Here is a 16,478-nt window from a genome sequence, read left to right as displayed (position 1 = left end):
AGGTGCCCTCTGCCTCCAGACAGCCGGGGTGGCCTGGAAGGTGGGCGGTCCTGTGGGGCAGGGAGACCTGAGCTCAGGTGCCTTCCCCACTGCTCCATGTATGTGTGGCACTGTGGGCCAGCACGGTGTCCACGGTCAGGCGGCCTGGGCGCCGGGACTGGCTCTGCCGCTCACTAGCTGTGTGGATGGGCCACCATCTCAGCCTGTCTGGGCCTCGGTTGCTCTGTCTACGGACGGGGTGGTACCTGGGCATTGAGTGCTAAGCCCTGAGCTGGTCACTCAGGGGCACTGACTGCGGGCCTGGCCTGTTAAGCCTCACCAGGCGAGCAGACCCTTCCCTCTTGCGTTTCCTCTGAGCTGCCCTACCTGGAGCTGCCCCTGTGAGGAGCCATCTCACTTCTTTAGTCAAAACGATATGTATGTCTTTTTTTATTTGATGCCTCTTTCGAAAGTACAGTACCTTAGTTTTTATTCTACTTTGAATGTAACTTCAATCTAGTTGCGCATTCATTTTTAAAATCTCATATGTATTAATTTCATGATATTGGTTTGTTTTTCTTCTTACCTTTCACGAAGCAATATTACCGAGCTTTCTCTGGCGTCTCTGGCACTGGAGTCATCGTGGTCCCCCGGGCACTGTGAGTCATCTAATGTAGTTTTCCAGAGCGCGTCAGCTTCGCTTCCGTCTCAGTCATTTCAGGCCCGCACTTCCTGAGTCACTGCGTGGTGCGGCCACTGGAGACTTTGTACCTAGTGCGGGTGTTCATTTGTAACACTTTGGAACATTTTGTTTTTCCATTTGTGTTTTCTTCCCCCGGCTTTGATCTGCGGCTGCAGAACAGGACCTGTTCCCACCCTCTGCCTTCAGCTGTCTGCTCGGCCAGAGGAGGTCCACCTGCTCCTGGAGCTCACCACAGCTTTTCTTCATGGGGGCAGGACAGCACGGCAGGGGCCAGCTTACCATGAGGAGAGGGGGCACTTCGGGTGCTCCCCGCTCGCGGTTGACCGGAGACTCACCTTTTAGCAGCTGAGTGGGACCCGGAGTGAAGGGAAGGAGACGGAGCCATCCCTTCCGGCCTCAGGGGCTCGGGTGGTTCGGGATATAGGTCTCTGCCTCCTCTTACAGGAGAATTCGCTGTTTATCTCTCAAGATGCCTTGTATAAACAGGATCCCAGTGGCATGGGGGAGGCCTGTGCTGTCCTGCCCTTACCGTCTTTGAGCCTCAGAAAATCAGGGATTCGATCCCGCAATATATATGAAATGCTCTATCTCAGTCTGCCTGGGCCTCCATAACAAGACACCACAGGCTGTGTGGCTTACATAACAGAAATTTATTTTCTCATGCTTCTGGGGGCCGGAAGTCCAAGATCAAGGTGCCAGCAGGGGGCAGGAGCAGATGGCGCCCTTCCCACTGTTCCTTCACATGGGCTTTTCTCCTGTGTGGGGAGAGGGAGTGAGCGAGCTCTCTGGGGTCTCTTACTGAGGACGCTAATACCAGATCAGGACGTTACCCTGATGACGTCATGTAACTTTGCTTACTTCCTTAGAGGTCCCATCTGAGTACAGCCGCACTGTGGGCGAAGCTTCCAGTATGAATTTTGGGGGGGATACAGTTCAGTCCATAACACATGCAGTACCTCACCTGACACATGCTGGGTACTGCTCAGTGAATGTTCACTGCATTTGAGTTTGAAAGATTCTAGGGTCCAGGAATTGGCCCCAGAGGTTCTGGCCAGATCCTAAAGACCAGGAGTCCCCAGGGAGTGCTGTGTATTCTCGGGAAGGCAAGTCCTGAGGTCAGCCTGCCGGCTCTGGCCCGTGGCGCGTGGCAGGCTGGAAATGAGGTCACCTTGGCCCTTCCAACCTGAGTCCCTCCATCTCCAGACCTCCTGACCCTCTCTGGGGAAACAGAAGAATCGTGTATTTACTTGATTTTTGAATAATTACCTCCAAGAAAGCAGGGAGCTTGACTGTTTTATCACCAGCGTGGTACTAAATAGGTGTTCTCTCAAGGTGTGTTGACTTCAAGCAATGGAGAGTCCCAGTTGTAGGCAGAGTGACTTCCTGCACTGGCAGCCTTGCAGCTTAGGACAGGCAGACTGCTGTTCCCATTGGCATTCGAGGACACTGAGGCACAGAGGGGACTTGTGGTTTGTTCCAGGTGACCCAGTGAGGAAGTTGCTGCCCTGCTGGGCTTGGGGAGGGATATAGGTTGAGCCTCTGGAGGACCAGGCTGGGTGGGCCTCGTGGATGGGGCTTAATTCCTCGTTCCCTGCACCTGGCGCCTATGTCTTTCTGGCCAGTGGGGAGGGGCCGTGGAAGTGCCCACTCCGGAGGCGCCCCCTAGCCTCAGCTCGCTTGGACTAACTGCTGGGGAAGGCCTTCTTTCTGGCCTGTCTAGGGTCTCCAGGTAGCAAAGATTTCCTGAGTCATGAGTCAGTGGAAGGAGACGTTAACCACACTAACAGGTGTAAATCAATGCTATTTTGGCTCAGCTAGTTAACCTGTCACTCTCTCTGGCCCCTGACATTCATTCTCAGGTGCATTCTTATTTTATTAGTGTGGCTAATGAATGCATGACATTAAGATATTGACATGAATTGATTTGGTTATCTGTATCCTTGGAGCTTCAGTTAATAAAACAACTTTTGATAAGACCAGTGGTTTTAGAACATTTAGACTTAATTATATTTTCTAAAGGATTTTTCTAGAATTGCATAACTGCCTGGAAAACTACTTCAATTCCCTAGTTAACTGAAAGAAATTGGTTTTTCATTTGGTTTTGCTTAATACAAATTAAAAGTAATATACATTTGACAAAAGGAGTTAAAGGATTATTTATTAAAGTCTCCCTCCTTATATATTGGAAAAAAGAATCCCTAAGTGCTGAATTAATTCTGAGGGCGGTGTGCAGAGGATCTAACAGTCGGAGAGCTATTTGACCTGAAGAAACAGGCTTGCATTTCTGTTCAGAACTTCCGCCGGTACTCTCCCTCAGGGATGAGCACGGTTCCTGTGCGCGTGACTTCCGTGCAGCAGACGCGCTACTCTTGCGAATCTGAATTCAGCAGCGGCCGGTGGTGAATTAGGACAGCGCTTGAAAGCGGAGAGCCGGGGAGAATTCTGGGGTTTATTCTCATCTCGCTTAGGTTAGGAGCTAAGAAGCCTGCCAAAGATAGCTGTTGAAAATAAAGAAAGAGATGAAAAAAAAAGGAAACTATTTTGTAGAAACACTAACTGTAAAGAAGATGTAATAAGTCAGGAGTTGTTACCCCACTTGTAAGACTCAGTTCCTCTCAGTTACTAGTGATTTTTAGAAAGCTTAACTGTCACAGTGCCAGTCCTCTCCCCAGACTGTAGCCTGCCACAGTGGACCTTACAAAGAATTCCATCAAATTTACCAGCCTGCCAAAAAACCCAACAAAAAACAGAAGCAAAACCAGAAACCTCACAAAACACTCACCTGAAAAAGACAACTTCTCTCTTTTCTTCTTTTTTAAAAAAAGATTTGGGGTACCTGGGTGGCTTAGTCGGGTAAGCATCTGCTTTTGGCTCAGGTCATCCTCCCAGAGTCCCGGGATTGAGTTCTGCACTGGGCTCCCTGCTCAGTGGGGAGGCTGCTTCTCCCTCTGTCCCTCACCCTGCTCTCGTGCTTTTTCTCACTCTCTCTGTCTCAAATAAATGAATAAAATCTTAAATAATAAAAAATAAATTGTTGGGGTGCCTGGGTGGCTCAGTGGGTTAAAGCCTCTGCTTTTGGCTCAGGTCATGATCCCAGGGTCCTGGGATCGAGCCCCACATCAGGCTCTCTCCTCAGCAGGGAGCCTGCTTCAAAACAAAACAAAACAAATAAATTGTTAAAAACTTTTTTGACATAATCTCAGACTTACAGAAGAGTTGTGAGAATAGTAGAAAGAATTCCCAGAAAACCTTTACTCAGATTCTCCAGATGTTATTATTATTTTGTTTTTTTCTCTCTGTGTATAAAGATTTGTAGAGGTATGGATGTGGAGGTGTGTAGATATTTGCACATTCACACACACACATACATTTTTCCCTTGAACAATTTAAAAGTTAGTTGCAGACTGATGGCCCTTTACCCCAAATACTTCACTGTGTATTTTCTAAAAAAAGGATTTATCTTGCTAACCATGGCATAGTGATCAAAATCAGGAAAATAACACTGAGACAACATTATTGTCTAATCTACTCTGTGTACCTTACCAAGATTTTTTCCAACATCAGAATAATGGCCTTTATAGCAAAAGAAAACTCAAGATCACGTGTTACCATTATTATCCTGTCTTCGTTTTAGAATAGTAAAATATGACATTCCTATATTTGAAGAGTGCAAGCTAGTTATTTTGTAAACTGTCTCTCATTTTGGGTTTGGTGCTTCCAGATTAGATTCAGATTAGGGACTTCCTGGCAAGGATGCCCTAGGGGTGATGTTGTGTCTTCTTGGTGCATTATATCAGGAGGCACATGCTGTCAATTGGTCCTATTGCTGGAGTTGTTAATTTTGATCTTTGGTCAGGATGACATCTGCCAGGTTTCTCCAGTATAGTTACTGTTTTACTTTTTGTAATTAAGAAGTGTCATGTGGGGAGACCCTTGGACACTACCTAAATAACCTGCTTTTCCTCAAACTTTTATTCAGTAATTGTAGCTTTCATTGATGATTCCTACCTGTATCAGTTCCTATGATAGAATTTATTTTAATAGAATAGAACTTATTTTAATAAATTCTAGTCTGATTTTATAATTTGACCAATAGAAGTTCCTTCCTGAGTCCAGTAGAGCTTTCTCCATCATTCTTTGAACGTGTTCTTACTTTTTACAGAGCAGGATGTTCCAGTTTCATCTTGTTCGTTTCTGCTCCAGCTCCAAAGAGCTCCAGGGAGCTCTGGTTTCTTTTAGTGGAGAAAGGTATTTAGAAACCAAGGTTTGGGTGTTGAGTGTGCTCATTGCTAGTGGGATGTCAGTGCTTCTCAGAAGACAGATCTGGGCAGGAGATGTGTGCATACACATACCCATACACACCTCTGTCTGTTTCTTTCTATTAAATCTGCCAGTTCGTATGGATTTTTCATTTTTCCATCCAGTACTGTGGGATTCATTCTGCCTCTTTCCATTTATTTATACTCTCTTCTCCGAGAGTGTGAAACTTGGCTTCCGCTTTTACAATACTTTTGTATTGTATTGTACTACAATACAGTACTTTTACATACTTGCTCAATCCTAGATACCAAAAAGGTGTTTCAGAATTGCTAACCTCTGAATTGCTTACTAATTTGAATTCATTCTTAGAGTTCTTTTGCCTTTAGCTTGAGAACATATAGTCCAAGTGTGTTCATATGTTCCTTGGCCTGGTTTTGTTTTGTTTTATTTTTTTCTCTTTCCTCTTTCTGCGTGACTTTATTATTTGTTTGAAATACAGTTTGGTTCATTTGTTTTTCTTTGAATTCTATTTTAGGGTTCCCTAATCTTGCAGACTTCCTCCCCTTACCCTTTCCCCACTCCCTACCTCCTTCCCTTCTTCCTTCCGTAGATCCATGCAAACCACTAACACATCTCCAAAAGTCAAGTCTATACAAAAAGTTCTATTTAGAGAGGTATCCCCTCCACCCCCACCTCATTTCCTTTATCCTGGCTGCCCAGTTCGCATCCTTGCTCTGTAGGTAGCCAGTAACATTAGTCTTTGGGTTTTCCTCCCATGTTTCTTTTTGCTCAAAAATTTCTTATTTGCTGTTCTTCATAAGAAGTAGCATATTCTCTAGATCCTCTTCTGCATTTTGCTTCCTCCCCGCCCCCCCAACTTACCAACATGTTCCGTCAGCATGTTTGTCATAGCTGCAGAGTACTCCGTTGTATTTCTCTTCTTTATGGTTGTTATTTGGGTGCATGACAGAGAAGTGTACTCTGTGTATCTAGATGCTGGTGATAGTATCCACCTTCCTGGACATCATGTCGTTTCCACCTGACGTTAGAAGAATAGCAGTGTGCTTGGAGGAGGAAACTGAGGCGTGACCACATGTTATGCACATGAAACCTGGATCCTGGGGTTTGAGGTCAGTTTGTGTGGTGCTGGATCCAGTTCAGGAGTTTGCATGTCTCTGGGTGCCTGTCCCTGGTCAGAAGACGAGGAGCATTCAGAGGATGCTCCTAAAAGCAGGGCTCTCATCCTCGGGGCCGTATAAACAGATCCAGGAGACGCACTGGACGTTTCACTTAGATGTTTCTCATCTCATTTTTCTGAAATTTCTGTTTGTGTGTGTACATGTTTTATAATGGCTGTAATGTATTAGAATAGAATTTGGGTACTTAAAATTATATGCTCAAAAAAATCTTTTTAAAATAATAGTGATAATGTGATTAAAAAAAACTTTGGAGGCCACTGAACGAATTGCTCTCCTAGCTGTCTTGGAGTGGAAAGAGCAAGTCTGGGCCTCAGGTCCGGAGGTGGGGGGCAGGGTTGGCAGGAGGCACACATTCATTGACTCATTCACTTAGGTCGGCCCTGGGCAGTGGGTTAATTATTGCTCAGACCTCGAGGAGCAGATTCCGTTCCAGATGGGGATCCCCGGGGCTTGAAGGGCAGTTGGACTGCTTGGGGAAAGAATGCTGTTTGTGGATCTCCTGGGAGAGCTGCCCATGTGACACGATGTCCTAACTGTGGGTGAGTGTCTTCAGATGAAGGGCCAGCAGGTCCTCTGGGGCCTGGAGGAGGTCGGAGAGCCATGGTGGCTGACTGGGCACAGTCATTAATCTCATTCTTTGTGGGGAGCTATCATGCCACCAGCCCCTAGGGTGTGCCCTTCGAGTCTTCTCAGGCTAGTGGAGAGGCCCAGACTCAGGCCTTCTTAGGTTAGTCTGAGGCCCAGACTCAGCCATTGCATTCCTCGGCTCTTCTGCTAACCAGCTACGTGTCCTTGGGATGTGTTGGGTCTGAGCCTTGCTGTGTGCCTTTCTCTCTCTCATCTCATTTAATCCTCCCATCAATTAATCAGTGCGGTATTTCTCATACAGGACCTTGAGACTCTGAGAGATTAAATGCTTGTGGAAGAGAATACAGCTAGTTGGAGGATGAGGCAAGGTGGGAACGCAGGGCTGACTGCGGGGTCTGGGCTTGGCTTTTCACCATTGACTGCGTGCTTTTCTTACTTAGAATTCTCTTGTACTTGAAAAAGGGGTTCAGTTTGCTTTATGTTACTTTAATGCTTTTTGGATTCCATTTCCTTTGTTTATTTTAGAGCAGTATAATTTGCAGTGAAATAGTTTTACATTGAGCTCACATGTTTTAATGGTGTTTTAATGGCATCTTAATGATGTCTCCATGGATATGCAGTCAGATACTTTTGTCATCCTAACTTCCCGTGTAATGGCACTGCGTGGTAGTATGGCCACGAACTGTGGCCTGAGCTGCCCTTCAGGCTGGTCGAGGAGCCTCTGAGTCGGGTGTTCAGTGTCTCTTGGGGTGAGAAGGCCTCCATGCACTGGGGAGAGAAGAGAGTACATCTCTGGGTAGCTCGGCTTCACTTTGCCAGGTCATTGGGTTGTCCCTGATGCTGTTTCCTACCTAGTGACGTCTGAGCAGGCTTCATCTCTGTGGAAGAGAAAGTCCGAGTGTCCGCCTTCAAGCCGCTTGAGATGTGCTGGGCACGCACACCCTGGAAGCTAGAACATGGGCTCCAGAGGGCCTCGGTTTGCTAGGGTGCCCTGCTTTCAGTGCTTGTCCCTGTGCCATGCCATATGCTGAACCATCTGTTCTGCCTTTTTGTTTTGGAAAACGTGGCACAACAGTTAGAGTCTTGCCTAGTGGAGCACAGAAGGCCCTTTTAGGGCTGGGGCTGCTCCTTAGCCATTTGGGTCTCTCAGTGCTTGGCACACGGCTGGAGCTGGAGTAGGGACGCGGTGCTTGACTGTTAAATAAATGAGTGAGTGCATGATTGTTATGACTCAGGGCCGAAGGTGATGATGAGAAAGGGGGAGGTGAAACTGATCTCAGGGACTTCTGTTTAGGACTAAACTGCTCTGGGAAAGCATCTAGCTGCAAAGAGCTGGCCCCTACCATCACTGCCACCATCTGGCCTCAGTCTCTCCTTCCCCTTTAGAGACCCCACAGCTTGGCTGTAGCAAGACCTATGTTGAGGCACCAGCCAGTACATTTTGGGGCCGCGCCTCACTGCAGTTGTGGTTTCAGTCCCTCGTACTTGGTGCTGCTGTGCTGGAAGCAAGCCCCAAGAGCTGGGCTCCTGCGCTGGTTTTGGTGCTCATTAGCTGTGTGGCCTTGGGCAAGGTGGTCTCTCAACTTCCGGTAGCCTTGGTTTCCTTATCTGTAGATGGGGATCCTGCCTCTCAGCCAGCAGGGGGAGGTTGTGGGAATTTGGGGTAACTTGGGTATTCTCCAGCACACAGACACGGGGACATTGGTTACTATAGTATTTGCTATAGTACTGGTTGCTATAGTATATATTGTCATTTATAGTCGTTGTCATTGCTACTACTGCTCTACCCCCACTGTCCCTCACTAGCACCCGCCATACCTGTGTTCAGCTGCAGCCCTAGGGTGTTAGCGTGTCCTTCAGAGAGAGAAGAGAGGCGCACAGCACAAGTGCTCGCACAACTGAGGTTCGAAGCTGTCCTCCCTTCCTCCTTGCTCTCCCATGCTCCTCTCTCCTGGAGCACCCCTGTTTGCTTAAGGAAAAAAAAAAAAGGAAAAGAAGATAAGAAACAAACAAAAAAAGAAATGGTTTGAATCAGGGAGCGCCGTCCCCAGGGCCCCGTTGCCCACGATTGTCCCATTTCTAAACTTGAGTTAATAAGAGTAAACAAAGCCGTAGGTGGATTTGCACAGAAGAGTGTTATTCTGACGATCATGTAAATATTTATATGTTCTGGTTTTCTCAGTTTGTTACTGGTGTCTAATTTCCTAGTCTCATAAGGAAGTGTAATTTGGAGGAGCTTTGCAGAGACAGGCGCAGCAGTGGAATAATTTGATTTGTTCAGTAAACTTGGATTCAGTTATTCCTTTTCATCAGTTCTTTCAGAACCTTCGAGTTCTTTGTGATTTGACAACAGCCTTCAGCCCAGTGAAGGTATGGCTCTTACGTTGCCAGGAATTCAGAAGAGGTTTATGATATTGTCGCTTAATAAGAAAATGCATTCATCGGCAGGATATAAAATTCATGGGCTTCAAATGGATTTGAGTTTGTAGTTTTAGCCCTCCGTGCTCCTGCCATTCTCCAAGCTGCGAGTAAGGTTTTTTAATTAAGTCAAATTGAATTGAATGAGCTTTTATTGAGCGCCCACTCCCTGCCAGGCATAGTCTCCTTAACCCTTGCACCGCCTGTGTGGTAGGTCTTGGAGGGGAGGTGAGCCAGTGGAGGCCCAGCCAGGTTATACTCCACGTCCCTGGTCATCCAGCTGGCAAATACGAGAGGTGGTATTTGAGGTGAGGTCCGATTCTTAAGCACTTTTATCCCCAGCTGATTACATTCAGGGCTGTTTAGAGAAATGAGACATGTTGGGTGACTTTGTATATGTCATCTCACTGAATCTTGTTTAATCTTCTCAAACCGTAGTTCCTCTGTGAAGTTCAAGTTCAATTCATTTTCCCTATTTTACATCTAAGGAAATGAAGATTTGGAATGGTACAGTGATGTGCCAGGGGTCACACAGCTGGTAGGAGACAGAACTGGGATTTGAACACAGAGCCCTCTGGCTCTAAAGCCAGAGTTCCTTCTGGAAACCCTCTGGTGTTCTGCATGTCCTCCAGCACGTGACTGACCACCTGCCTGTGAAAAGGCCTGGCCCTGGTAGCAGGGGCACCTTCTGGTAAATAGAGGCATGGGATGGTATGGAGGTGGCGTTGGGCTTCTGTTTCCTGGGCACTTTCTAACTCCGGGGCTCCTGGTAAGGGGCCTCTCTCCCTTCTAACCTTTTCTCCCCACTGGTGCCTGAATGGCTACTAGGGTTGTCATCCTGGGTTTTTGGTAGGATGGCAAGTAATATATGTGAGCCACCTGGCTGTGTCTGGCACCTGGTGGGTCCTGCAGCAAAGAGCCCTGCCCTCTGGAGTTGTTGCTGGTTCGCCGATACCAGCCTTGGCCAGGAAGCAGCCGTTGCTTCAGCCCCCGGACTCCTGGGCATCACAGAGCTGATTGTCAGTGGAGACCAGTGACTCATTTGATGGCATTTTGGATGGCATTGTGTGGTTCATCCTGGCACAGCACACCACACCCACAGCAGGTACTCAAGAGCCATTAGTGTTTATGAAGGTGATAAAATTGCCAAAATGGAGGGAAGCCATCAAAATAAGAGCCTTTGCCTGTCTCGTGAAAGTTAACTTGCAAACCTAATGACTGTCAGGCTGTCAAAAAAGTGTCATCTGGATTTTTCACTGGAGACAGAACGCTCTGGAAGGGCAGTCGGGCAGCCCCTGATGGTTGTGTGGGGGCGGAGGCTTTTTATGTGACAGTGAGTTGCAGAAGTTAACAGTGGTCTCAGAGGACTGGGGTTCAGCTTAACCCTTCCAACGGCAAAAGCTTTACAGCAAATCCGGGAAGTACTTGTATATTCTTCATACTCCCTGTATTTTCTCTGAAAATAAAAGCGATTTTGAATATTTGAGGTTCATGTAACAAAAAGTCCTCCCACTTGTAAAGCATGTTGTGGTAGACAGAGCGGCACCAGTGTACACCATCCCCATGTGCTGGGGGGTGACCGGGAGGTCTGTCCCAGCCCCACTGGAGTGGGGAAGGACAGGGACCCTGACTTTTGGTCCATGGCCAGATCTACATATCACCGAAAGGATTCATTGTTTAAAAACAAATGTGGGAAACTGTCACTTGAGAGCCCCTGGGTAGTCATTTTCACGTCATTCTCCGATAAAGATAGAATGCTTAATTTAGGCAAATGTAACGATTTCAGAGCATTTGAAGTGGTCCTGGGGTAGAAAGCAGTGTTTTTGCTTTTTCAATTTCAACCTGACTCCATTCCTATCTTTATGTGTTAAGCGTCAGTTATACCAGGGGAGCATTTTCCTCTTGGATGCGTTTGCACCTGGCAATTTGAATGTGCAGGAATTCCTTGATTGCAAAATAGCTACTCTCAAAATGTAGACAGGCAGCCACGCTCAGAGTCCCCTCTGCCGCGGGCAGCGGGGTGGCGCCAGACACCTGGGTTTGCGTCCCCGTGGCGGCGTGCTTAGTCTGTTCTCAGCTGCTGTTTGCTGGCTTCTAGAATGGGGGTAGAATGGGACCCCCCAGAGGGTTATGGAGGTGGGGGCCTGGCCTGTGTGATGCAGACTGTTAGCTCTGTGGGGTTGTGCTGGGCACTGAGGGACCTTGGGGTGGACAGATGGGCCTCCCGGGCTGTACCACACCCACACCCACACCCAGGCAGTCTGTGCCCTCAGGGTATTTACGGCCTCATTCCTTGCTTTGTTCTCCTTTCTTGTTTAGGGAGAGAGAGCAGCAATTCTTCGGTCAGATTATTTGGGAGATCCATATTACTTTTGATTATTTACGAAGGGACAGGCCAGGGGGAGGTAACCAATTCGATTAATTTGTCAGCGAGGCAGCTGGAGGGATGTGTGACAAACAGACCAGGCTGTCATTTGGCCAAAGATTGTCTGAGCTGGGATCGTTCCCCCAGGATATCCATGATGACAAATGTAATTGACATTTTTTATTAACCCTGAAATGATTAAAGATGCCGCTGCTGAATTTGTGTCAAAGTGCTCAGTCCCTGGCATTTTGAGCAAGGGTTCTGTGTGCAGCCAATAAACAGCCTTGTGTTTACTTCCTGCTCATCGCTTTAATCAAACAAGGCACACAGAGCCCTGCCTGATTTGGTCTTGAAACCAGGCCAGGGAGCCAAGGCTTCGCTTCCTGGAAGAAGTTTCAGAACTTTCTGGTACCAGCATCATGGTGGACGCTTAGGAGACACTCTGTTCATTTGCACACTTAGGCATCAGGCATTAGCTGAGCTCCCACTATGTGCTGGGCCCTGATGTGCAGAGGAGTGGATTGAGGGTCCCCTCCTCAAGGGAGCCATCACTGTGGAATGGGGGATGCCATGGGGATAACTGTGTGACCTGAGTCCTTGGCGGCAGGACTAGGGCTGTTTCCACTGCTGCAGGGAGGTGGCATGGGGGTGATTTGGATCTCAGAGGGAGGGGGGATCTCTTGCCTCAGGGGCTTTCCAGGCAGAGGCTGGAGTGTTGGCACGGAGGGGCATGGGGGTAGGAGGGTGAAGGGCACCCTGTGTGTGACTAGAGTGTCCTGGGGAGCTCAGCTTGGCTCTGTGGATAGGCTGGGGGCTTAATGGGAGACAGTTTTGCTGTTTCCTAGCCTGCCTCTGAAGTTACTGAAACTCTCTGTTGTGTGTTTCCCCATCTGTGAAATGGGGGCAGACATGACCTCACATCTTTCAGGTCCGTTTTAGGATGGAAGGAAAGCTCTGGACCAGCCTGTGCTTGCCTGGGGAACCTGGTCCATGCAGTCCTGCAGGGACGCCGCCGGTGGAGGAGGCGGGAGCTTGGGGGAGATGTACAGCTGCCGCAGCAGCGGTCACCTGTCGCGCTTACCGCGTGCCGTGTGCTGGGCTTCGCCAGGTATTTTGGTTCTCATCTTCTAGCTGAGAGAGCTCTTAAGTGTTTTGCAGCTGCCCCGGGTCACACAGGGCTGGAGAGAGGCTCTGACACAGGGCTGCTGCTTGCCCTTGAGTGCTTCCTTGCAAAAGAGAGAGCCGTGTAGGCAGTGCAGGGGCTGGGAGTATGGGGGCTCCTGTGAGCGGAGTGGGTGTATGCGGCAGAGGGGGCCTCGGTGTGGCCTGCCCCGAATGGAGCAAGGAGTTTGACCTTTCCTGACTGCCTGTTCTGTGGCTAGCCCTCTGCTGGGGTACACACACTCATTCGGTCCCTAAGCCAGCTTTATTAAGTGCCCGGGGCAGGCCAGGAATGTGGCTAGACCCTGTGTACCCTGGTGGGTACCCAGAGTGGAAAGATGGAAAGAAAAAAAAATTCTCATGTGTCTAGCAGTGTAGATAAATAAGTGACATTTCGGGTCACCTGGGTGGCTCAGTGGGTTAAGCCTCTGCCTTCAGCTCAGGTCATGATCCCAGAGTCCTGGGATGGAGCCCCATATCGGGCTCTCTGCTCAGCAGGGAGCCTGCTTCTCTTCCTCTCTCTTCTCTGCCTGCCTCTCTGCCTACTTGTGCTCTCCGTCTGTCAAATAAATAAAGTCTTAAAAAAAAAAGTGACATTTCAATGTTGAAGTAGTGGTATGTGTTACTAAAATTTTATGTTAGGCCCCCCAAAACTCTAAGCAAACCCCCTCCATTTCGCCACATGTACAGACTTTGAAGGAGATTTATCACAAGTGACTTGGACCTGTTGCTTGGAAGCCTTTCCCATCAGTTTAATTTCTTCTCCCTTTTAATCCTGTGGCTGGCAGGATGTTGCGAGGGCAGTAATTTAATAAAAGTATGCAGTTTGTAAAGCAGTTGCTATTCTGTGTACTAAGCACATTTGCCAACCTTTTCAGGGAAACCTCCAAGCTGTTCTTGGAACTTGGCGATATTGCAGGAAAAAAAAGTTATATTTAATAACATTTCATCCTTTGGGTTCTGCAGCTAATAGAAGCGTAAATGGAAGCCATGTCTGAAAGCCATTTCTTTCTGTGATTCAGAGAATCAGGACGCAGCAATTACAGTGTGTATGAGATTTATGAAAACATTAATGCCTAACGAGAAGAAAACATCTCAGTAAGTTATTTAATTTGAAGTCGCAGGCCTGGTTGCTGGTTCCTAATTCAGACCTCGTGTTCTGCTCTTCAGGCCCCAGGCACTGATTCACCAGACGCTCACTCACTGCCCCCGTTTTGCCCAGAGGTGGGGGGGCCTGGGTCTGCAGCGGGTGGTGGGGGGGTCAGGGCACTGCGGAGCTGGGTTTGAATCCCATCCGTCCAGCCCCAAGCCTATTTCTCCCCTGTTTCTCCCCTGTTTCTCCCATGTGATATATTCACACGTGCTCCCTGCAAAGGACAACCTTGTCGGGTTTGTAACGTGTGGCAGCTGCGTGATCTGCTCGGTAAGAGACACACATTTAAAAAAATTTACGTGCCACATGCTTTTTCTTTATTTCTCTTTCCCCTGAACTGACATAAAAAGGAGAGTCACACACAGGCAGATGTCAAAATGACTGCCGCGCTTTGCCTCATCAACTGGAAAAGCCACCGGCTGAATTACTCCCGACACCGTTCCTGTTTCTGGCGGATGCGGAGCGGGAGTGCGGGGTGGGGGCTGTATATTTTCCCGTTTTCCGTGGTAGCTGAAGCCTTAATTCAAAAACAAATTAAGTCCTTCAGCTGTCACTTGATTTTTCCCTCTGATCTTTGGGGACAAATATCATGGCTCCTGCCTCATATCTTCTTCTCTCCCCTTTTCCCCGAAGCTTCCCCCCTTACTTTTTTTCTCTCTGCCCAGAACTCAACATTTCTTTGACAAAAGCATGCATTATTTAGAGCCTGTCGCCTCTTGAAGTTCTTTAATTACAGAATTAAAGCAAAGTAATGACAGTTTAATTTGTTCTTTCATTAATTGGGAGCGCTTGGGGCTGGTGTGAAATGAGTGCATTTGGAAAGCACGAAGAATGTTTGTTGAGTGATTGGAGCAGGAGTAATAATGATCTGTCGTTAGCACGCGGCGCTCTGTGCGTTCTCGGTTAGCCTCCCAGCAGCCTTGGGTGGGGGGATTGTACCTTTCCTGTCCTACAGATCCGGGTCTTGAAGCTCAGAGAGGGGACGGAGCCAGGCCCCAACACTAGGAGTCTGGCCCCCAGGTCCCATTTGGTCCTCAGTCCCACAAGTGGCTGCCCAGAGGATGAGATAGGATGGCAGGGATGCGCCTGAGAAGCACGTAGTCCTGCCTGGCTGGGAGCTGAAGCTGGAAGACACGTAGGAGGGGCTGGGGCTGCACTGAAGCTAGTGGTCATTTTTCTACTTTGAAAGCAGTGGTTTATCCTTCTGAGAGCCGTGGAGACACAGAGAGGCGTGCTTTCAAGCACATCCCGTTCCCTTTAGCTGTGGGTCAGGAAAGCAGCCACAGCAAACGGCAGGACTGACGTCTCTCCAAAGCCTGTGGTATAAGCCTGGTCTTCTGGGCACTTGGGCTTCCCTCTATACAGGGCCCGGGCTGGCTCTGTCCTGGCTTAGGACAGGTCTCATCGCTTGCTGAGGCCAAGGCCAGGGCAGATGCCGAAGGCCAAGACAGTAGTTGTCATGGCACATGCCTTTCTGATGCACGTGGCCCAGGCATCGTCCTCCTCACGCTTGGACAGTGGATACATTCACGCGTGCTCCTGACTCATCTGGTTGGCCATTGTCCTAAAGGACGGCGCCCAAACAGCTCCTCTTCAGTCTTACTCTTTAGGGTCTTTTTTTTTTTTTTTTTTTTCTCTTCAGGGTCTTAAGCCCTGTGTGTACCATTGCTGGGTTAGTCTGGTGGCCAGTGATGAAGGATAGGAAAGAGAACCAATGGTTCATGGTGCCTTCAGTTGTGCTTTCTACTTTGTGAGCTGCCCACGACTTTGGACAGTGGTCGTGTTGGCCCCACTTTCTAGCTGTGTAAATGGCAGCTCAGAGACATGGTGCTCCGCTTGGGCCGTGTTGCTTTGAAGGGGCCCCGGGGGGTTAGGAATTCCGTGTATCCAATGTGCCCTGTGGAACCCAGGCCCTGACGTCCTTCTTGTTGTCACCCTGTGTGTGTCATCCTCCCCCCCCCCCCCCCCCCCCGCTTCCTCAGTGTTCCTGTGCCCTGGAGTCTCAGAGTCCTACACTACGAGTTGTCACATGAACTCTGAATTTATTATTAATGTATTTCTCTGCAGCAAAGTCTAGATGAATTTAGGATTAGAGGGTTCAGTTACACTTTATTATTGTTTGCCATTAAAAATCATGCACATGAGCCATGGAATAAAGCAGCTCAGATTGTTTTGGACATCGGATTTACATGTTTACTGGAAGAAAAATGACACTGAGCTCCTTCAAGGTGGTAATAAGATTTTTGCCTCAGAGCCTTGGCTTTGTTGATCTTTATTTATAATTTATGCTACAACTTCCAAAAGAGATTTTCAACTAGTTTATCATAAAAACTTATACACAGCAAGAGGATTTTAACACTTTTGTCAAGATGAGAAAGCTTAGAAGCCATAGAGCACCGGGGGGGTGGGAGTGGTGGAGGAGAGCCGAGCCCAACCATTAGACCTAGGGTCTGGGAAGTCAGCCGGAGGTGGCCTAGTTGCCAGAGCTGGAGGGGAGACCTGCTGGGCCACAGGCTCCTCATTTATGGATTAACAGGAAGCTTCCACACACGTTTGTTCTGAAGCCCCTTGGATGCTTCGCTGAGCTTTTGACTTTCCTGTGGGAAGAAGGGTGGGTAGAAAGACCGCTCCATCCTGACGTGGTGTCAAGTG

At 48.3% G+C, this 16,478-nt stretch overlaps 1 protein-coding gene across 4 annotated transcripts in view; it reads left to right on the top strand.

Annotated features, from left to right (window-relative positions):
• The window catches only part of WDR25 (WD repeat domain 25), a 140,490-nt gene that overhangs the window by 47,170 nt on the left and 76,842 nt on the right, over nucleotides 1-16,478 (top strand). Inside the window, exon 1 of one of the 4 annotated variants that reach the window (XM_032839685.1) lies at nucleotides 8,131-8,163. The exons of the other annotated variants lie outside the window; for them this stretch is intronic. Coding sequence (XP_032695576.1) covers nucleotides 8,146-8,163 — 18 coding nt within the window. The 5' untranslated portion in view covers nucleotides 8,131-8,145. Of the gene's footprint in view, nucleotides 1-8,130; nucleotides 8,164-16,478 lie in introns of those variants that run through there. 4 annotated transcript variants of the gene reach the window in all.

This window comes from Lontra canadensis, unplaced genomic scaffold (assembly GCF_010015895.1).
Source record: "Lontra canadensis isolate GAN:19392208 unplaced genomic scaffold, GSC_riverotter_1.0 scaffold108, whole genome shotgun sequence".
In the NCBI taxonomy this organism is placed as follows: Eukaryota; Metazoa; Chordata; class Mammalia; order Carnivora; family Mustelidae; genus Lontra; species Lontra canadensis.
The sequence above is the reverse complement of the archived record's forward strand: the minus strand, read 5'-3'. Positions and strand labels throughout refer to the sequence as shown.